Below are 23,824 nucleotides of genomic sequence, written 5' to 3'. Positions count from 1 at the left end.
CGACAAGATTCTGAGCGTTTACACCGACTGTAGTATACCGAAGCGACGAGCAACTACATTGAAACTACGCTTCAGACTACGCCAGCGTTACAGTGAGTCTTGCTGAAATGACTGGTATCTTATGTATTATAACACTGACCCATTTTGTGTATGAGGTAAGTGTAAATGTTGGTTACTGGATGATTCCTAAAGAATATGCATTCCAAATATAACGCTTATAATTACAATACGTTATAAGAATTGTATTTACTCAAATTATGCTCGAAATCAGTTCATAAAGGCACACCCGATTCGCGAGCCATGATTATGATGCACCATCATTATGATGCACGCATCACAATCATCAACATATAATTCGGATACAGTTAATTGAAACTGCAATCTTTCCTTAACCTACACTCCAAATGATCCGTAGACGAACCGGTATCCCGCGATTCATGGTTGCGGTCCCGAATTCATCTCAAAGTGAAGCAAGATTCCATGATTGTGATTCGTGTATCATATAGCTTTTCTTGCTCCAGTAAGTTGAATCTGAGATTTTCTCCATAGGCATAACGCGGATCGTAATATGAATATACATAGTCAATTAAGCAGATATAAGAATTGCAATCCACGATTGTGGTACATGGACTCGTAATTCGATTTAGTTGTTCAATCATTGAGTCCAAATCTACGCTCCCTAGGCAATCAAGCAGAATCAGAGCCATGATGCTGACTAAAAAGTGTCCCTTCGTTAGTAGCCGATCTGAGTGTGTTACATGCATCATATGACTCCTATCCAATTTGTAGAAATTGCGATCCTGTACTACACTCACCGTTTTAAACTACCTACACTCAGTGTAGATTAAGGAAAGAATGGAGTTTCGCTAAACTGAAATTATGTACGCAGCTCAATCATGGTTCGTGAATCTGCTGTGCAAAATGATTTCAAGCATAATTTGAGTAAAAACAACTCTTATAATGTATTGCAATTATAAACGTGTGTGGAAATATAGTATTGCGGTTATGCCGCCAGCGTTCTATATAAGGGAGAAATAAAACTATGGACTCCATTCGCAGTTACATATGCACTCTTGTCGAGACTGTGTGTCGGCTAGCGCGTAGGATGTTTGTGCGTTATACAGCCGCAGACACGAGCGCGTATCTCATAGAAGACCACCACTCGCTCTACCCGAACTATGTGAGACGGTCAGACAGGCAACTGAGAGTCTATACCGAATACCGAAGCCGAAGCGACATCCAACTCTACTGGAACTGAGTTACAGAGCCTGACACTAGACAAATGATCATACAATACCACCTACACCGTGATGCATATGCGCTCGTACTGAATACAGATATAGTGACTAAAAAGTACGATAAAAAAAAACATATGTAACACAGGTTGATTTTGGATTACACAATCTAAATCAACAAAGTGTTACATATGTTTTTTTTTTTGTCGTACTATTAAATCATATTCCTTTAGTCAGTGCGGGCGCATATGCATCACGGTGTGGGTGGCACTGTATGATCATTTGTCTAGTGGCAGGCTCTGTAACTCAGTTCCAATATAGTTAGTCGTCGCTTTGTCTTCGGTATAGACACACAGTTGCCTGTGTGCCTGTCTCACATAGTTCGGGTAGAGCGAGCGGTAGTCTTCTATGAAATACGCGCTCGTGTCTGCGGCTGTATAACTCACAAACATCCTACGCGCTAGCCGACACACAGTCTCGACAAGAGTGCATATGTAACTGCGAACGGGATCCATAGTTTTATTTCTCTCTTATATAAATCGCAGACGGCATAACTGCAATACTTTATTGCCATAATTGCTTATAGTTACAATACATTATAAGAATTGTTTTTACTCAAATTATGCTGGAAATCAATTCTGGTATTGATAGAGGAATTTCTGCTCCTTGTGAACTCGACACATAACTCGTATGTAATCTTACTCCATAGGCATCCAGAGGATTCATACGAGATGTCGCGATGTATATTGCTTGAATTGCACTCCATGTGGAATCGCTTTGTTCCGATCCAGTTTGGTGACATCATCGATCGATCTGATCTATCATTGATCCCAAACACACTAGACACAACTCGCTACGCAGCGCGGATGACTCGGCGAGCGCGGCTCGTGCCGGCCATATCAATCAGATTTATAATATTATATGTACGAGTCCATACTTGTTTGAGTCCAATTCTATGATGATGCTCCCATATGCAATTAAAATTGAAACTGCGATCCTGCCTACACTCACCGCGATTCAAGGCCGATCCACAACAATACCGATTCCCCAGCGATCTCGCGACTCCATGATTGTGATATAATATCATATGACTCGAATATGGATTCATGGTGTTCATGTAATAAAGCAATCGTTAAGTGTAGATAAAAGATTTAATTATCATGGCAAAGGAGTCAAGGATTTAATTTGCACTCGTCGATGCGGCATCTATTTATTGTCACTTCAGCCTGGATACAACTTGTTATCGTGGCGCGGATGACGCGGCGAGCGCGACACGCGCCGGCCATACGTATGAGAGCGCACGAGTGCATGGCATCGGTGTCTAGAGTACGGGGATCAATATAAAGATTGTTTTAATTTATAAGTTTTTTTTTAATCAAATTATTATTAAAGTCATCTTGCACACCAGATGATTCGCGAATCATGGTTGTGATGCGTCCATCACATGACGATTCTAACTAAATCGACGCTCCAAGGGCAATCCTAGCAGATCCACACTAAATGATTCGAGTGCATTGATTGTCATGCGTGACTCGTGACGTCACACTAGACACAACTCGCTACGCGGCGCGGATGACTCGGCGAGCGCGGCTCGTGCCGGCCAATAGTATGCGAGCGCACGATAGACATTCAGGGGATTCATACCAATTGATTCGCGAGCTATGATGCTGACAAAAGAGTTTTCAAATCATTACATTTCACAGTTAGTAGCCGACATTGAGTGTGTTACGTGCATCATATGTCATCGATCCCATATTATGCTGAAACTGTGATCTTGACCACACCCAACACGCGATCTTACACCGATCCACAATAATATAGCAAATAAATAAATAAACAATACCGATTCCCTAGCGATCTCGCGACTCCATGATTGTGATTCGTCAACCTTAAAATGATCCTTAATCTACGCTCCAAGGGCAATCCTAGCAGATCCACACTAAATGATTCGAGAGCATTGATTGTCATGCGTGACTCGTGATGTCACACTAGACACAACTCGCTACGCGGCGCGGGTGACTCGGCGAGCGCGGCTCGTGCCAGCCAAGCGATTCAGACCATGACAATCATGAATCGCAGGATGGCGGCTCATGTATACGACTGGACCGCTTGGAGTGTAGATTAAGGAAAGAATGGAGTTTCGATAAACTGAAATTATGTACATGGAAGCTTGAGTCGTCTGACCTTGAATCATCTCTTGCATAAGTCGGCTATATATATGTATATTAAATTCATTTATTCAAGTGACCATGACTCATTTTGTTGTTAGTAACAATTTTTAGTTAATTACTATTGTTAGTAAATTAAATTATATGGATCGCTATGTACAAAAATCGCAGTTTAAACATACTGGATTGGTTCATAACTTATGATCATCGTAGATTGCGAGTTTGTCGTTCAGCTGTAGATCGCGTGGAGAGCGAGTTTCGCGTTGGCAGTTTCGACAAACTAGGATTAGTCTTTTAGGATCAAGGCATCTTGCTCATGGAATCGCATATAGACTGGATGCGAATCACTTTGATATGAACTCGGGATTCGCAGTTGTAACAAACTGGAATGCCTAATATGACATGAACCGCGGGATGCCGGCTCGTCTATGGAACGCTCGAAGTGTAGATTGAAGAAAGATAGCAGTTTCAAGTAGTAGTAGTCAGTATCGGTATTATATGGATGTATGATGCACGCATCATAATCATTAAGATTAATCTTTAAGATTAATCATTAAGATGCAAGCATCACAAATCATGGCTCGCGAATATTTGGTATGCCTTTATTAAGTGCTTTTGAGCATAAGTTGAGTTAAAACAACTGCTATAAGATATTTTAATTATAAGCGATTAAGGAAATATAGTATTGCAGTTATGCCGACTGCGTTTTATATAAGGGAGAAATAAAACTATGGATTCCATTCGCAGTTACATATTCACTCTTGTCGAGACTGTGTGTCGGTTGGCGCGTAGGATGTTTGTGCGTTATACAGCCGCAGACACGAGCGCGTATCTCATAGAAGACTACCGCTCGCTCTACCCGAACTATATAACGACTATATAACTATATAACGATCAACTTTATTCGAAATTGGAACTGAGTTACAGAGCCTGCCACTAGACAAATGATCATACAATGTCATCCACACGGTGATCCGCTCGCACTGACTAAAGGAATATTGATTTAATAGTACGACAAAAAAAAACATATGTAACACAAGTTGATTTTGGAAAACAATCCAAATCAACAAATTGTTACATGTTTTTTTTGACATTTTTGGGAGAGTCAACTATTCATGACTTTTTGAGTAAATGATATGCGTGAAGTCAGTATGTCAATCGGTTAGGTCTTGGTGTATTCAGCAACGCTACAATCGCAAACTCGAATGATGACAATAATCTGTAACTCAGTTCCAATACAGTTGGTCGTCGCTTTGCCTTCGGTACAGTGTCGCTGTCAGGTGTATCGGCAGTGAGCAGACTCTCAGTTGCCTGTCTGACCGTCTCACATAGTTCGGGTAGAGCGAGCGGTAGTCTTCTATGAGATACGCGCTCGTGTCTGCGGCTGTATAATGCACAAACATCCTACGCGCTAGCCGACACACAGTCTCGACAAGAGCGCATATGTAACTGCGAATGGAATCCATAGTTTGATTTCTCCCTTATATAAAACGCAGTCGGCATAACTGCAATACTTTATTGCCATAATTGCTTATAGTTACAATACATTATAAGAGTTGTTTTTACTCAAATTATGCTCGACATCAGTTCATGTATTGATACGAGAATTTCTGCTACTTGTTCGGAACTCGACACATAGTTGGGATGTAAGCTTACTCTATAGGCATCCAGAGGATTCATAAGAGATGTCGCGATGTATATTGCTTGAATTGAAATCCATGATTGTGGAATCGCTTTGTACCGATCCAGTGAGTTTGGTGTCATCATTGATCCCAAACCAAATCTACGCTCCAAAGGCAAGCCTAGGAAATCCACACCAAATGATTCGCGAGCCATGATGCTATCAAAAGAGTTTCTCATCGTTAGTAGCCGACCTTGATTGTGTTACGTGCATCATATGACTCCGATCCAGTTTATTGGAACTGTGATCCTGCCTATACAGTTTATTGAAACTGCAATCTTTCCTTAAACTACATTTCGAGCGATTCACAAACGAGCCGGCATCCCGCGATTCATGATTGCGATCCCGAACTCATCTCAATGAATATACACTTCATAGCCCTCAAGCAGATTTATAATATTACATGGATTGCCATCGACGATTGTGGTACCCATGTACGAGTCCATACTCGTAATTCGATTTAGTTGTTCAATCATTGAGTCCAAATCTAAGATGATGCTCCATATGCAATTAAAATTGAAACTAAGATCCTGCCTATACTCACCGCGATTCAAAGCCGATCCACAACAATACCGGTTTTCCCTAGCGATCTCGCGAGTCCATGATTGTGATATAATATCATATGACTCGAATATGGATTCATGGTGTTCATGTAATAAAGCAATCGTTAAGTGTAGATAAAAGATTTAATTATCATGGCAAAGGAGTCAAGGATTTAATTTGCACTCGTCGATGCGGCATCTATTTATTGTCACTTCAGCCTGGATACAACTTGTTATCGTGGCGCGGATGACGCGGCGAGCGCGACACGCGCCGGCCATACGTATGAGAGCGCACGAGTGCATGGCATCGGTGTCTAGAGTACGGGGATCAATATAAAGATTGTTTTAATTTATAAGTTTTTTTTTAATCAAATTATTATTAAAGTCATCTTGCACACCAGATGATTCGCGAATCATGGTTGTGATGCGTCCATCACATGACGATTCTAACTAAATCGACGCTCCAAGGGCAATCCTAGCAGATCCACACTAAATGATTCGAGTGCATTGATTGTCATGCGTGACTCGTGACGTCACACTAGACACAACTCGCTACGCGGCGCGGATGACTCGGCGAGCGCGGCTCGTGCCGGCCAATAGTATGCGAGCGCACGATAGACATTCAGGGGATTCATACCAATTGATTCGCGAGCCATGATGCTGACAAAAGAGTTTTCAAATCATTACATTTCACAGTTAGTAGCCGACATTGAGTGTGTTACGTGCATCATATGTCATCGATCCCATATTATGCTGAAACTGTGATCTTGACTACACTCGACACGCGATCTTACACCGATCCACAATAATATAGCAAATAAATAAATAAACAATACCGATTCCCTAGCGATCTCGCGACTCCATGATTGTGATTCGTCAACCTTAAAATGATCCTTAATCTACGCTCAAAGGGCAATCCTAGCAGATCCACACTAAATGATTCGAGAGCATTGATTGTCATGCGTGAATCGTGACGTCCCACTAGACACAACTCGTTACGCGGCGCGGATGACTCGGCGAGCGCGGCTCGTGCCGGAATAGACATCCACGGGATTCATACGATGATTCGCCTATGCTTGTGATGCGTGCATCCTATAACGATCCAATCTGCGTTCCCTTCAAGCGATCCAGACCATGACAGTCATGAATCGCGGGATGACGACCCTTGTATGGACCGCTTGGAGTGTAGATTAAGGAAAGAATGGAGTTTCGATAAACTGAAATGATGTACGCAGCTCAATCATGGTTCGTGAATCATCTGCTGTGCAGAATGATTTCAAGCATTATTTGAGTGAAAACAACTCTTATAATGTATTGTAATTATAAGCGATTAAGGAAATATAGTATTGCAGTTATGCCGACTGCGTTTTATATAAGGGAGAAATATAAGATACTATGGATTCTATCCGCTATTGCATCTGCACTCTTGTCGAGACTGTGTGTCGGCTAGCGCGTAGGATGTTTGTGCGTTATACAGCCGCAGACACGAGCGCGTATTTCATAGAAGACTACCGCTCGCTTTACCCGAACTATGTGAGACAGACAGACAGGCAACTGTGTGTCTATACCGAAAACCGAAGACAAAGCGATGTCCAACTCTACTGGAACTGAGTTACAGAGCCTGCCACTAGTATAATCATCATACAATGCCATCCATACCGTGAATCATAATGCGCTCGCACTGAGTAAGGGAATACTGAAATAATAGTACGACAAAAAAAAAACATATGTAACACGAGTTGATTTTGGAATACAATCCAAATCAATAAAGTATTACATATGTTTTTTTTGGCTTTTTTTAGGAGAGTCAACTTTTCATCACTTTTCGAGTAAATGATCTGCATGTAGTCAATCGGTTAGGTCTTGGTGTATTCAGCAACGCTACAATCGCAAGCTCGAATGATGACAATAATCTGTGTAACTCAGTTCCAATAGAGTTGGTCGTCGCTTTGTCTTCGGTATTCTTTACAGACTCTCAGTTGCCTGTCTGACCGTCTCACATAGTTCGGGTAGAGCGAGCGGTGGTCTTCTATGAAATACGTGCTCGTGTCTGCGGCTGTATAACGCGCAAACATCCTACGCGCTAGCCGACACACAGTCTCGACAAGAGTGCATATGTAACTGCGAATGGAATCCATAGTTTTATTTCTCCCTTATATAAAACGCAGTCGGCATAAATGCAATACTATATTTCCTTAATCGCTTATAATTAAAATATCTTATAGCAGTTGTTTTAACTCAACTTATGCTCAAAAGCACTTAATAAAGGCATAACCAAATATTCGCGAGCCATGATTTGTGATGCTTGCATCATAATGATTAATCTTAAAGATTAATCTCAATGATTATGATGCGTTCATCATACATATAATTCCGATAATGACTACTACTACTTCAATCTTTCCTCAATCTACACATGTCATGTTTCGATTTATTTGACAACAGCGGATTCATCGTAACAGGAAAATGTTAGACCAAGCAAAATGCAGTTAATAAATGGTGTTCATGTAATATAATACAATTATTGTATATTTTATATAATACATATTGTAATATAATACATATGTAACTGCGAATGGAGTCCATAGTTTTATTTCTCCCTTATATAAAACGCAGTCGGCATAACTGCAATACTATATTTCCAGTATCGCTTATAAAAGCAATACATTATAAGAGTTATTTTTACTCAATTTATGCTCGAAATCAGTACATGTATTGATAGTGGAATTTCAGCTCCTTGTGAACTCGACACTAAGTTCGGATGTAAGCTTACTTCATAGGCATCCAGAGGATTCATACGAAATGATTCGCGATGTTAATGCTTGAATTGCAATCCATGATTGTGGCATCGCTTTGTTCCGATTCAGTTAGTTAGGTGTGATCATTGTTCCCAAACCAAATCTACGCTCCAAAGGCAAGCCTAGGAAATTCACACCAAATGAATTCGCGAGCCATGATGCTATCAAAAGAGTTTCTCATCGTTAGTAGCCGACCTTGATTGTGTTACGTGCATCATATGACTCCGATCCAGTTTATTGGAACTGTGATCCTGCCTATACAGTTTATTGAAACTACTATCATACATATAATTCCGATAATGACTACTACTACTTCAATCTTTCCTCAATCTACACATGTCATGTTTCGATTTATTTGACAACAGCGGATTCATCGTAACAGGAAAATGTTAGACCAAGCAAAATGCAGTTAATAAATGGTGTTCATGTAATATAATACAATTATTGTATATTTTATATAATACATATTGTAATATAATACATATGTAACTGCGAATGGAGTCCATAGTTTTATTTCTCCCTTATATAAAACGCAGTCGGCATAACTGCAATACTATATTTCCAGTATCGCTTATAAAAGCAATACATTATAAGAGTTATTTTTACTCAATTTATGCTCGAAATCAGTACATGTATTGATAGTGGAATTTCAGCTCCTTGTGAACTCGACACTAAGTTCGGATGTAAGCTTACTTCATAGGCATCCAGAGGATTCATACGAAATGATTCGCGATGTTAATGCTTGAATTGCAATCCATGATTGTGGCATCGCTTTGTTCCGATTCAGTTAGTTAGGTGTGATCATTGTTCCCAAACCAAATCTACGCTCCAAAGGCAAGCCTAGGAAATTCACACCAAATGAATTCGCGAGCCATGATGCTATCAAAAGAGTTTCTCATCGTTAGTAGCCGACCTTGATTGTGTTACGTGCATCATATGACTCCGATCCAGTTTATTGGAACTGTGATCCTGCCTATACAGTTTATTGAAACTGCAATCTTTCCTTAAACTACATTTCGAGCGATTCACAAACGAGCCGGCATCCCGCGATTCATGATTGCGATCCCGAACTCATCTCTATGAATATAGACTTCATAGCCCATCAAGCAGATTTATAATATTACATGGATTGACATCGACGATTGTGGTACCCATGTAGGTACGAGTCCATAATAGTAATTCGATTTAGTTGTTCAATCATTGAGTCCAAATCTATGATGATGCTCCCATATGCAATTAAAATTGAAACTGCGATCCTAATGGATAAACTCAAAAACTACTGGGCCGATTATAAATATTCTTTCACCATTAGAAAGCTATATTATCTGCTAGTAACATAGGCTATATTTTATCCCGGTGCGGGCAGTATTTCCCACGAGACGCGGATGAAACCGCGGGAAAACGGCTAGTTTTTAATAAAATCATACTCAAAATCATTATGCACACCAGATGATTCGCCAATCATGGTGGTTGTGAAACGTGCATCATATAACGATCCTAACTAAATCGACGCTCCAAGGGCAATCCTAGCAGATCCACACTAAATGATTCGAGAGCATTGATTGTCATGCGTGACTCGTGACGTCACACTAGACACAACTCGCTACGCGGCGCGGATGACTCGGCGAGCGCGGCTCGTGCCGGCGATAGACATCCACGGGATTCATACGATGATTCGCCTATGCTTGTGATGCGTGCATCCTATAACGATCCAATCTGCGTTCCCTTCAAGCGATCCAGACCATGACAGTAGGGCTTCCAATCCCGCATCCCATGCTCGATCCCGGTATTGGCGGGAGTTGGTATTCAAATCCCTCGGGATCCCGGTATTGGCGGGATCCCGCATATAATTATGAAAAATATTATGTGAGGCAAATAAAACAATAAATTAATCAAATTAAATCAACGTTATTTCACTTTAATTAACGTTAAATGAGATCAATCAAATTACACTTCAATTACTGAGATCAAATATAAAAATACAATCAAGTACAATAGAAAAAAACAGTTTCAGCTGAATGATAAATAATTATTTGTTTTTTTTTTATATATTTTTTTTTATCATTCCATTGGAAATGTTTGCGAAGAAAACAGCGTTCGCGGTCGTGAATGGTCGTGCGCATGTTTCTTTACAGTCCCGCAAATCGAGCGGGATCCCGCACACGTAATCCCGCAGCGCTCGTGACTAAAAAATGATGCGGGATCCCGGAATACCGAGATCTCGGTATTGCGGGATTGGAAGCCCTACATGACAGTCATGAATCGCGGGATGACGACCCTTGTATGGACCGCTTGGAGTGTAGATTAAGGAAAGAATGGAGTTTCGATAAACTGAAATGATGTACGCAGCTCAATCATGGTTCGTGAATCATCTGCTGTGCAGAATGATTTCAAGCATTATTTGAGTAAAAACAACTCTTATAATGTATTGTAATTATAAGCGATTAAGGAAATATAGTATTGCAGTTATGCCGACTGCGTTTTATATAAGGGAGAAATAAAAGATACTATGGATTCTATCCGCTATTGCATCTGCACTCTTGTCGAGACTGTGTATCGGCTAGCGCGTAGGATGTTTGTGCGTTATACAGCCGCAGACACGAGCGCGTATTTCATAGAAGACAGACAGACAGGCAACTGTGTGTCTATACCGAAAACCGAAGACAAAGCGATGTCCAACTCTACTGGAACTGAGTTACAGAGCCTGCAACTAGACAACTCATCATACAATGCCATCCATACCGTGAATCATAATGCGCTCGCACTGAGTAAAGGAATACTGAAATAATAGTACGAAAAAAAAAAACATATGTAACACGAGTTGATTTTGGAATACAATCCAAATCAACAAAGTGTTACATATGTTTTTTTTTGGCTTTTTTTAGGAGAGTCAACTTTTCATCACTTTTCGAGTAAATGATCTGCATGTAGTCAATCGGTTAGGTTTTGGTGTATTCAGCAACGCTACAATCGCAAGCTCGAATGATGACAATAATCTGTGTAACTCAGTTCCAATAGAGTTGGTCGTCGCTTTGTCTTCGGTATTCTTTACAGACTCTCAGTTGCCTGTCTGGAAGTCTCACATAGTTCGGGTAGAGCGAGGGGTAGTCTTCTATGAAATACGCGCTCGTGTCTGCGGCTGTATAACGCACAAACATCCTACGCGCTAGCCGACACACAGTCTCGACAAGAGTGCAGATGCAATAGCGGATAGAATCCATAGTTTTATTTCTCCCTTATATAAAACGCAGTCGGCATAAATGCAATACTATATATTTCCAGTCTCGCTTTTAAAATCAATACATTATAAGAGTTGTTTATTCTCAAATTATGCTCGAAATCAGTTCATGAAGGCACACCCGATGATTCGCGAGCCATGATTGTGATGCGTGCATCACAATCATGGCTCGCGAATAATGATTCGCGAATAATGATTATGATGCATCTCAATCAGAAACATATAAGTCCGATGCAGTTTATTGAATAATCTTTCCTTAATCTACATTTCGAGCGACTCATAGACGATCCGGCATCCCGCGATTCATGATTGTAATACATATAAGTCCGATGCAGTTTATTGAATAATCTTTCCTTAATCTACATTTCGAGCGACTCATAGACGATCCGGCATCCCGCGATTCATGATTGTAATGTAAGCTAAGTGTGATAACGAATTCACCTAAAATCGAAATGCATCATATAGCTCCAGAACGATACAGTTTGTTGAATCTGCGATTCTCAATCCTACTCCATAGGCATAACCCCGGATTCAAACACCAGATGATTCGCGTTCCATGATTGTGCTCTGCGAGAATCGTAATACGTTCCCCGTTTTTTTGAAACTACACTCACTCCTGAACCAACATTCCATAGCCAATCCAGCAAACACTCCCCATGGACGCAGTCTATATGAGTGTGTTATATGGTCTCATAATACGGTTTAGTTTGTTGAATCATTACGCTCCATGCAGATACACATACCATGTTTGTACACGTGCCATCATCAATTTATATGTATTATTAAAAATAAAATTCCGATGCAATTTATATATATGCGGTTCACAGTCTAACCACAAAGTCACCAATCGGATCCACACCAGATGATGCGCGACACGCGATTCATGTTTGTAATGCGAGTGCTTTATATTAGCTAATATGGATAAACGGTGTTGTTCGTGTTATAAAAATATCTCAATGTTTAGAGAAAAAGATTGAAAGTTCAATGCAACGGACACAAGGATTTAATTCGCACTCGTCGATGCGGCGCGCATCTATCGTTACGTCACATTAAGGCACACCTCTTTATCGCGACGCGAATGACGCGGCGAGCGTGGCACGCGCCGGCCATGACTATGTGAGCGCACGAGTGCATAGCATCGGTGTCTAGAGTACGGGGATCAATATAAAGATTGTTTTAATTTATGTTTTTTTTTAATCAAATTATTATTAAAGTCATCTTGCACACCAGATGATTCGCGAATCATGGTTGTGATGCGTCCATCACAAGACGATTCTAACTAAATCGACGCTCCAAAGGCAATCCTAGCAGATCCATAACCAAATGATTCGAGTGCATTGATTGTCATGCGTGAATCGTGACGTCACACTAGACACAACTCGCTACGCGGCGCGGATGACTCGGCGAGCGCGGCTCGTGCCGGCCAATAGTATGCGAGCGCACGATAGACATTCAGGGGATTCATACCAATTGATTCGCGAGCTATGATGCTGTCAAAAGAGTTTTCAAATCATTACATTTCACGGTTAGTAGCCGACATTGAGTGTGTTACGTGCATCATATGTCACCGATCCCATATTATGCTGAAACTGTGATCTTGACTACACTCAACACGCGATCTTACACCGATCCACAATAATATAGCAAATAAATAAATAAACAATACCGATTCCCTAGCGATCTCGCGACTCCATGATTGTGATTCGTCAACCTTAAAATGATCCTTAATCTACGCTCCAAGGGCAATCCTAGCAGATCCACACTAAATGATTCGAGAGCATTGATTGTCATGCGTGAATCGTGACGTCACACTAGACACAACTCGCTACGCGGCGCGGGTGACTCGGCGAGCGCGGCTCGTGCCGGCGATATGTATGTGAGCGCACGATAGACATCCAGGGGATTCAAACGATATATTTCGCCTATGCTTGACATCCTATAATGATCCTGAATCTGCGGTCCCTTCAAGGAAACTAGAGGATGGTATTATTTATTTTACTAATTATAAAAGCGGCTGCAAGTTGTGCGGCTTAGTCAGTCTTCCGCTACCGCTCGCGCGATACACTACCGGAGGTCCTGACGAGTTACCCCGGGTCCCGGCGCGATATTCAACATATATCTATCAGATCGACCCTGACTCTCGGATCGTGACCGTTCATAACAAAACGGATCATTGCAGGCGCACCGCGAAATCCCGCGAATCTACGAATTTGATGCGCGCTTAATATAACTGATCAATCCAGGTTGTTGAGTCCGCGATCCTAAATAAACTCCATAAGCATTCAAAGGCTATAATCCTTCAAAATTATAGGAATCCCAATTTGCACAAACGAAATTTTATATGGATGATCGCATCCGCAGTTACATCGGCACATTTGCCGAGACTACTGTACGTAGGTTCATGCGTAAGATGTTTTCGCGATCTACAGTCATAGACAAGAACGAGTTCTACATTATAGACTTCTGCTCGCTTTTCCCAAACTATACAATAAGCCAATCCGACAAGATTCTGAGCGTTTACACCGACTGTAGTATACCGAAGCGACGAGCAACTACATTGAAACTACGCTTCAGACTACGCCAGCGTTCGAGTCTTGCTGAAATGACTGGTATCTTATGTATTATAACACTGACCCATTTTGTGTATGAGGTAAGTGTAAATGTTGGTTACTGGATGATTCCTAAAGAATATGCATTCCAAATATAACGCTTATAATTACAATACGTTATAAGAATTGTATTTACTCAAATTATGCTCGAAATCAGTTCATAAAGGCACACCCGATTCGCGAGCCATGATTATGATGCACCATCATTATGATGCACGCATCACAATCATCAACATATAATTCGGATACAGTTAATTGAAACTGCAATCTTTCCTTAACCTACACTCCAAATGATCCGTAGACGAACCGGTATCCCGCGATTCATGGTTGCGATCCCGAATTCATCTCAAAGTGAAGCAAGATTCCATGATTGTGATTCGTGTATCATATAGCTTTTCTTGCTCCAGTAAGTTGAATCTGAGATTTTCTCCATAGGCATAACGCGGATCGTAATATGAATATACATAGTCAATCAAGCAGATATAAGAATTGCAATCCACGATTGTGGTACATGGACTCGTAATTCGATTTAGTTGTTCAATCATTGAGTCCAAATCTACGCTCCCTAGGCAATCAAGCAGAATCAGAGCCATGATGCTGACTAAAGAGTGTCCCATCGTTAGTAGCCGATCTGAGTGTGTTACATGCATCATATGACTCCTATCCAATTTGTAGAAACTGCGATCCTGTACTACACTCACCGTATTAAACTACCTACACTCAGTGTAGATTAAGGAAAGAATGGAGTTTCGCTAAACTGAAATTATGTACGCAGCTCAATCATGGTTCGTGAATCTGCTGTGCAAAATGATTTCAAGCATAATTTGAGTAAAAACAACTCTTATAATGTATTGCAATTATAAACGTGTGTGGAAATATAGTACTGCAGTTATGCCGACTGCGTTCTCATATCTCATACTCGTATCTCATAGAAGACCACCGCTCGCTCTACCCGAACTATGTGAGACGGTCAGACAGGCAACTGAGAGTCTATACCGAATACCGAAGCCGAAGCGACATCCAACTCTACTGGAACTGAGTTACAGAGCCTGACACTAGACAAATGATCATACAATACCACCTACACCGTGATGCATATGCGCTCGTACTGAATACAGCAATAGTGACTAAAAAGTACGATAAAAAAAAAAAACATATGTAACACAAGTTGATTTTGGATTACACAATCCAAATCAACAAAGTGTTACATATGTTTTTTTGTCGTACTATTAAATCATATTCCTTTAGTCAGTGCGGGCGCATATGCATCACGGTGTGGGTGGCACTGTATGATCATTTTTCTAGTGGCAGGCTCTGTACTCAATTCCAATATACAAGCTGTTGATTTGCATCCGTGCCATATTCAAGGACGTAATTATGCTAATGATTCTCGACCCAAATCAATAAAAAAATTGGTACGTAATTTTTTTTCTTTAATTTTTTTTCGGAATTCCGTAAATGTCATCTAGCCTTATTTAAACTTGTCGCGTATGTTACTGGCGTTAAAACCGTGCTGCACCCTCACACAAACGCAAACACAAAGCATTCGTAACGATCACTCATAAATTTCATTCATAAAATTGGATTACTTCGAAAATACCACGACATTACAATGACAAAAAAAAGCAGTGCATATTAGTTATTTCCCATCTACTGTAATTCCAATCGATTATTTATGTATTGTATGTCCTCCTCCTGAACTATGGCACAAATGCAAATCAACACCTTGTAGTTGGTCGTCGCTTTGTCTTCGGTATTGTATTCGGTATAGACGCTCAGTTGCCTGTCTGACTGTCTTACATAGTTCGGGTAGAGCGAGCGGTAGTCTTCTATGACATACGCGCTCGTGTCTGCGGCTGTATAACGCGCTAACATCCTACGCGCCAACCGACACACAGTCTCGACAAGAGTGAATATGTAACTGCGAATGGAATCCATAGTTTTATTTTTCCCTTATTATAGATCGCAGTCGGCATAACTGCAATACTATATTTCCAATATCGCTTATAAAAACAATACATTATAAGAGTTGTTTTTACTCAAATTATGCTCGAAATCAGTTCATGTTTTGATGGAGGAATTTCTGCTCCTTGTGAACTCGACACTAAGTTCGGATGTAAGCGTACTCCATAGGCATCCAGAGGATTCATAGTTAGTTTCGTAACAGCATTGAACCCAAACCAAGTCTACGCTTCAAAGGCAAAAGCCTAGGGGAAATCCACACCAAATGATCCGCGAGGCATGATGCTACCAAAAAAGTTTCTCATCGTTAGTAGCCGACCTTGATTGTGTTAGGTGCATCATATGACTCCGAACCAAATTGTTGGAACTGTGATCCTACCTATACAGTTTATTGAAACTGCAATCTTTCCTTAAACTACACTCCGAGCGATTCACAAACGAGCGTATATTCATCTCAATGAATATACACTTCATAGCCCTCAAGCAGATTTATAATATTACATGGATTGCCATCGACGATTGTGGTGTACCCATGTACAAGGCCATTTCGATTTAGTTGTTCAATCATTGAGTCCAAATCTATGATGATGCTCCATATGCAATATGCAATCAAAATTGAAACTGCGACCCTGACTACACTCATCGCGATTCAAGGCCGAGCCACAACAATACCGATTCCCTAGCAATCTCGCGACTCCGTGATTGAGATGCGTATATCATATGACTCGCATATGGATACATGGTGTTCATGTAATAAAGCAATCGTTAAGTGTAGAGAAAAAGATTTAATTATCATGGCAAAGGAGTCGAGGACTTAATTTGCACTCGTCGATGCGGCATCTATTTATTGTGACTTCAGCCTGGATACAACTTGTTATCGCGGCGCGGATGACGCGGCGAGCGCGGCACGCGCCGGCCATACGTATGAGAGCGCACGGGTGCATGGCATCGGTGTCAAGAGTACGAGGATCATTATAATAATTGTCATACTTTATAAGTTGTTTTTATTTAAATTGTACTCAAAATCAGTTTGCACACCAGATGATTCGCGAATCATGGTTGTGATGCGTGCATCATATAACGACCCTAACTAAATCTACACTCCAAAGGCAATCCCAGCAGATCCACACCAAATGATTCGAGTGCATTGATTGTCATGCGTGACTCGTGACGTCACACTAGACACAACTCGCTACGCAGCGCGGGTGACTCGGCGAGCGCGGTGTGTGCCGGCGATACGTAGGTGAGCGCACATTCAGGGGATTCATACGATATGACTCGTCTAAGATTGATTGTGATGCGGGCATCCTATAACGATCCAATCTGCGTTCCCTTCAAGCAATCCAGCCCATGACAATCATGAATCGCTGGATGACACGACTCATGTATGGACCGCTTGGAGTGTAGATTAAGGAAAGAATGGAGTTTCGATAAACTGAAATTATGTACGCAGCTCAATCATGGTTCGTGAATCATCTGCTGTGCAGAATGATTTCAAGCTAATTTGAGTAAAAACAACTCTTATAATGTATTGTAATTATTAGCGAGTAAGGAAATATAGTATTACAGTTATGCCGACTGCGTTTTATATAAGGGAGAAATAAAACTAAGGATTCCATTCGCAGTTACATATGCACTCTTGTCGAGACTGTATGTCCGATAGCGCGTAGGATGTTTGTGCGTTATACAGCCGCAGACACGAGCGCGTATCTTTTAGAAGACTACCGCTCGCTCTACCCGAACTATTCGAGACGGTCAGACAGACAACTGAGAGTCTGCTCACTGCCGATACACCTGACAGCGACACTGTACCGAAGACAAAGCGACGACCAACTGTATTGGAACTGAGTTACAGATTATTGTCATCATTCGAGCTTGCGATTGTAGCGTTGCTGAATACACCAAGACCTAACCGATTGACATATTGACTACAAGCAGGTTAAAAAAAAAACATATGTAACACTTTGTTGATTTGGATTGTAATCCAAAATCAACTTGTGTTACATATGTTTTTTTTTTGTCGTACTATTAAATCATTATTCCTGTGTGGGTGGCATTGTATGATCATTTGTCTAGTGGCAGGCTTTGTAACTCAGTTCCAATAGAGTTGGACGTTGCTGTGTCTTCGGTATTCGGTATAGACTCTCAGTTGCCTGACTGACCGTCTCACATAGTTCGGGTAGAGCGAGCGGTAGTCTTCTATGAAATACGCGCTCGTGTTTGCAGCTGTATAACGCGCAAACATCCTACGTGCTAGCCGACATACAGTCTCGACAAGAGAGCATATGTAACTGCGAATGGAATCCATAGTTTTATTTCTCCCTTATATAAAACGCAGTCGGCATAACTGCAATACTATATTTCCGTAATTGCTTATAATTACAATACATTATAACAGTTGTTTTAATTCAAATTATGTTCGAAATCAGTTTTCCCCACAGCCCAGCGATCTCGCGATTCCGTTTGTGATTTAATATCATATATGACTCGAGTATGGATAAATGGTGTATTGAACAATCTCAAAACTTAGCGAAATAATGATTGAATTATCAGTGCAACGGACATAAGGATTTCATTCGCACTCTTTGGTGCATCATCTATCTACCGCTACGTCACACTGGACACAACTCGTTATCGCGACGCGGATGACTCGGAGAGCGCGGCGCGCGCCGGCCCTGAGTATGTGAGCGCACGAGTGCATGGCATCGGTTTCTAGAATACGGAATCATTATAAAGATTATTTTATGTTGTTACATTATACTTAAAATCGTCATCTCGGTTCATGATGGTCATGTTACAAGTTAGTTGAAACAGAACTCAGAGCGGTTGCAAAATTTCATCCTAATCAAAGACCGGGAAGTGATTCAAATTAAGATTCCAAGATTTTCTTACATAAATAGTTACAAGTGAAGCTAATATGAGCGTGTTAATAAAGAGTATGTTTTAATTTTTTCAATAATTAATTACCTTTTTTTTGACGACGTCAAAAATCATCAAATGACCCCTCCCGCTGTGGGTTAGCAGCGGTGAGGGAGTGTCAAACTCTTACTGACTAAAATCCGTCGTGTTCCGTCGTAGGCCTTTTATGTACCAGAGCCGCGGTAACTCTTTCGAACAATCCCGAAGCCCCGGTTCAATAATTACCTTGGATATGTTCTTTGTTTATTTGTAGGTATTATATTATACCTATATTGCTTCAGAAACAGGATACAATGATTTGCGAAGTGTGTTTGCAGTCACTGAATCCAGGATCCGGTTATGAAGAACATGTTTCTAGGCACTTTACCAGGTAAAAACAATTTTATATTCATTATCTGCGTAGCCTTTCTACAAATATTTTGAGCTCGCTTTCAGGCTAATAGAACTGTGTTTTAATGTGCAGCGACTGCCTATCTGACCTCCTCAACACAGTTATCCGGGCAACCCAATACCCCCTAGTAAGACTGGGTGTCAGACTTTAACTGGGTTGAGGGGGTCAGATAGGCAGTCGCTCCTTGTGGCACACTGGTGCACAGCTACACCCGGTTAGACTGGAAGCCGACCCCAACATAGGTGGGAAAAGGCTCAAATTAAGTTTTTTTTATTTACAGATTTGATTGTCTCATATGCAATCGGCGATTTTCTTCATTCGAAGTTGCTTTGTCTCATTATAAGACTAAGCATTGTAAATCAGTATTTTTCAAGTGTAAACACTGCCCTCATATCAGTCGGTAAGTCGAATATACATTATATTATTATTTATTATCTATAGAGTGTGTCGAACCTAATCACATTAAATTAACACAAATACGCAAAAATATAAAAAAACGGTTGTCTGTAAAGTCGGTTTTCTGACGATAGTCGAACGTGACAACGTCATAAGTTCTACGTCATAACTTCTAGTAAATAAATAAATAAATAAATAAATAAATAAATAAGAAATTGATCGTCAGATGTCGAACCGAACCGATCGTGCCTCCTTGTCTCTCGTTGCGTGCTCTCGCTTGCACTTCAAGCCTTAAATGGAACGCCTCAGAGCGAGGTAACGCCGCATGAGTCATGTTTTCTCGTGCGTGCAGCCGGCTCCATCGATTTATAAGACGTTGTCACGTCAATATATTTTTTCAAGCAAAGTAAATAGAATAAAAATGTGCGAGTCAGTTATTACAAACAACTGAAATTCTCCCTTGAAAACTGACAGCTGTCAACTGGTCATAACATTCGATACTCCTAACTTTATCTCTGCTTTACACATGATGTTGTAAATTATAAAAACGAAAAATGACTGACATGATTTTCGTCCGTTTTTTTAATGATTTTATTTTGTGTCTTTTTTTGCAGAGTCAAAGACAATTTGAGACATCATTTCAGAAGCCATAGAGTAGGAAAAATATCGTAAGTATAATAGTGCTCTTTACAACAGTGGTGTTACTCGCGTCCCGTGGGAACTACTCCGCGCACCTAGATAAACAGTAGCCAGTAGTCTTCTTCGAAAAATAGGCTAACTGACTCTGGATCCTGAGATCATCGTTTGGCTGCGGGATTGTTCGCGCGAGTTACCGCGGCGCTGGTACATAAAAGGCCTACGACGGAACACGACGGTTTTTAGTCAGTAAGAGTCTGACACTCCCTCACCGCTGCTAACCCACAGCGGGAGGAGTCATTTGATGATTTCTGACGTCGTTAAAAAAAGGTCATCTTTTTCAAACAAACGAACCCTTCAGCTATATAATATTAAATGTAGTTTACTTAAAGCAGTGGTTCCCAAACTTATTTTGTCTACTGCCCACTTTGAGAATAAATATTTTTTTAGCGCCCCCCATTTTTTCACCTATTTAAAAACCACTATAACTTCAAATTAATTAATTATTGTGACCTATATATGTTTATTAACGGAGAGTTCTAAACGAAACTTTTACTATAACCCGCAACTTGAAACCTGAGTGCAGGTAGGTAACATACCGCGGCGCTTAGGTCTCAAGTTGACTCTTACAGTGGCGGCGTAGCATCGGGTGGCACCCGGGGCGGACTACCTATTGAGCACCCCCCAAAAAAACGACAAAATATGGTGCAATATGGTCATTCATGGTGCTTTTTGCCTGGTTTAACATAAAGAAACCGGAGACAGATCACTGCAAACTTTTGAAGCGCTAGCGAAGCGAGCCCGTAATTTTTGAGTTTTGGGACATAATAGAACCCAAACATGTTTTATAAAAACCAGTCACAAGTGAAAAAGCCGCGAGCGCGAAATTTTTGAGTTTTGGAAGAGTACCAAAACAAGTTAAAAAAATCCGCGCAAATTGTTTAGTTTTGGGGCACAAAAGTACTTCAACAAGTGTGGAAAAAAAAACACTGCAAAGAGAAGAAGCCGCGAGCGCAATTTTTTTGATTTTTGGGACGCAATGATACCTAAAGAATTTAGAAAATAGTCACTGTTAAGTGAAAGGCGCGAGTGCAGCTAGCGCAAAATTTTTTGACTGACTCAAAGGGCGCAGAATAAACCAGAAATGTTGAAAAAACTGTTTTTTTTTATATAACTTTGAGGAATTAATTTAAGTAAACCGGGAAAAAACATAAATAAACGAGAAAGAGAGGGGTGACAGCCGGACTGGCACCCCTCCAGTGCCGCCTCGACGTCATGCCTTGTTTGCGCATGCACTGTTGTAGTTTTGTTTAAAATTTGAATAATGAAGTGAACCTAGGCTTTGCAGATTAGAATGGCACCCTCAGTGACTTGTCTCTTCTGCCCGTGCCATCCTGGTCGTACAACTTGAACCAGCCGACTGATACAGGAATTCACAATTCGGGTTATTTAACAAAAACTTGTTAAAACATGATAGACATCTACGAGTACTAATAACTATCAAAATGCGATAGTGTGTCTGTTGCCTTTTTATTTGTTTGTTTGTGTCTACTTTAATTACGAAACGGAGCGACCGATTGACATTGACATGATTTTTATTTTTTCTATATTCAGTAAAATAGGACAGATATATGAACTACGTGGAGAGAAATATAGAACCGAGTCTGAGCAATCTTGTAATTCATATTAGTTGATGTTCACAAGTCGTTATCTAAGAGGCCTCCTAGCTAAATAAAATTACAAATCACCCCCCAGGGGCCCGATTCTCCTAATTTTACTTAAGCGTCATACGATTCACGTTCGACTCGATTCGACTGATATCCAATCCCGACTCGATTACGATTGAAGCGTATGTGGCATTCCGCTATTTTTTCTTTGAAATAAACGTTTTTATCCTTTTCTGTCATTCAATAATGAATCATTTTGTCTGCAAATGATTTACGATTGCAAAATGATTGTACAGCAAACTACCGTATAGACCAAAATCACCAAAATAGCAGACCAATCGCACACCAATCAAATGTCAATCGAATACGATTGGTCTTTTATTAGTAGCAGAATGCCCGATAGTGGTTAAAACTGATATTACAATCATATTGCGATTCGATTTCTATTCGATTTTGACATTATTAACTTAGGAGAATCGGGCCCCAGGCCTCTACAAAACGCCCCTATTTTCTTTCTGGGTCTCTTACCGCCCCCCTGGAGACCTGCAGCGCCCACAAGGGGGCGTTATCGCCCACTTTGGGAAACACTGACTTAAAGTATGCTATTTTTAACGAAAAAATATTTTTTACTTTATCATCATCTGCCGAGCCTTTTTCCAACTATGTTGGGGTCGGCTTCCAGTCTAACCGCATGCAGCTGAGTACCAGTGTGCCACACGGAGCGACTGCCCTATCTGACCTCCTCAACTCAGTTACCCGGACAACCCAATACACCTAGGTGAGACTGTGTGTCAGACTTACTGGCTACTGACTACTCGTAACGACTGCCAATGATGTTCAATGACAGCCGGGACCTACAGTTTATCGTGCTTTCAGAAACAAAGTCAATATTTTTATTTTCTTTTTTTTTACAGATCTATGAAAAGTTGATGAATGATAAGGAATCTACAATACATCATAGAGGATTTTAACTAAGAGATTATGATTATAATTATGTACCTATTAAGTATTAAAAATAAATGTTTTATAAAACTTATTTCTGTGTGTTTTATTTATTTAAAACTAGCTACCGCCCGCGGCTTCGCCCGCGTAGTTTTCGGTTATATCGCGTTTCGAAGAGAATTCTTCAAAAGTCCGGGATAAAAACTATCCTATGTTCTTTCTCAAGGTCAACTCTATCTCTGTACCAAATTTTATTAAAATCAGTTCAGTGGTTTAGACGTGAAAGCGTAACAGACAGACAGACAGAGTTACTTTCGCATTTATAATATTAGTAGGAAAAAAGTAGGGATTACAAGAACATTGTTACTGAATAATCTTTACAATTCAAGCTCCATCATCAGATCAGTTCGAGAGTAACCATATTGTTGTATTGTCATCAGAACTACATACAGCTGTCAATTTTCATGACGCTACGATCCTTGGAAGATGATTAAAGTTACTTTAAAATTATGGAGAACGGAAAATCGTCTAAGAAAGTAGCGCGCCATTTTTGTAATGTCAAAAATTTTTGACAGATGGTCTCAAAGAACCCGAACGCCTCGTCAGTTCACTCGTAACTAATCGTTTTGATTATGTAAAC

The 23,824-nt window shown here is 40.6% G+C and overlaps 1 protein-coding gene across 4 annotated transcripts in view; it reads left to right on the top strand.

Moving 5' to 3' along the window:
* Positions 1 to 23,278, top strand: part of LOC124644463 — a 37,949-nt gene extending 14,671 nt beyond the window's left edge. For 2 of the 4 annotated variants that reach the window (XM_047183823.1, XM_047183822.1), the window contains exons 7-10: positions 19,434 to 19,522; positions 19,824 to 19,943; positions 20,554 to 20,607; positions 23,157 to 23,278. In XM_047183823.1, coding sequence (XP_047039779.1) covers positions 19,434 to 19,522; positions 19,824 to 19,943; positions 20,554 to 20,607; positions 23,157 to 23,172 — 279 coding nt within the window. In that variant the 3' untranslated portion in view covers positions 23,173 to 23,278. Of the gene's footprint in view, positions 1 to 19,405; positions 19,523 to 19,823; positions 19,944 to 20,553; positions 20,608 to 23,156 lie in introns of those variants that run through there. The other 2 variants (XM_047183825.1, XM_047183826.1) reach the window with 2 other exon arrangements.
* The last annotated feature ends 546 nt before the right edge of the window (positions 23,279 to 23,824 follow it).

This window comes from Helicoverpa zea, chromosome 30, assembly GCF_022581195.2.
Source record: "Helicoverpa zea isolate HzStark_Cry1AcR chromosome 30, ilHelZeax1.1, whole genome shotgun sequence".
NCBI classification, from domain to species: domain Eukaryota; kingdom Metazoa; phylum Arthropoda; class Insecta; order Lepidoptera; family Noctuidae; genus Helicoverpa; species Helicoverpa zea.
Note: the sequence above shows the minus strand (reverse complement) of the source record. Positions and strands in the feature narration are given on the sequence as shown.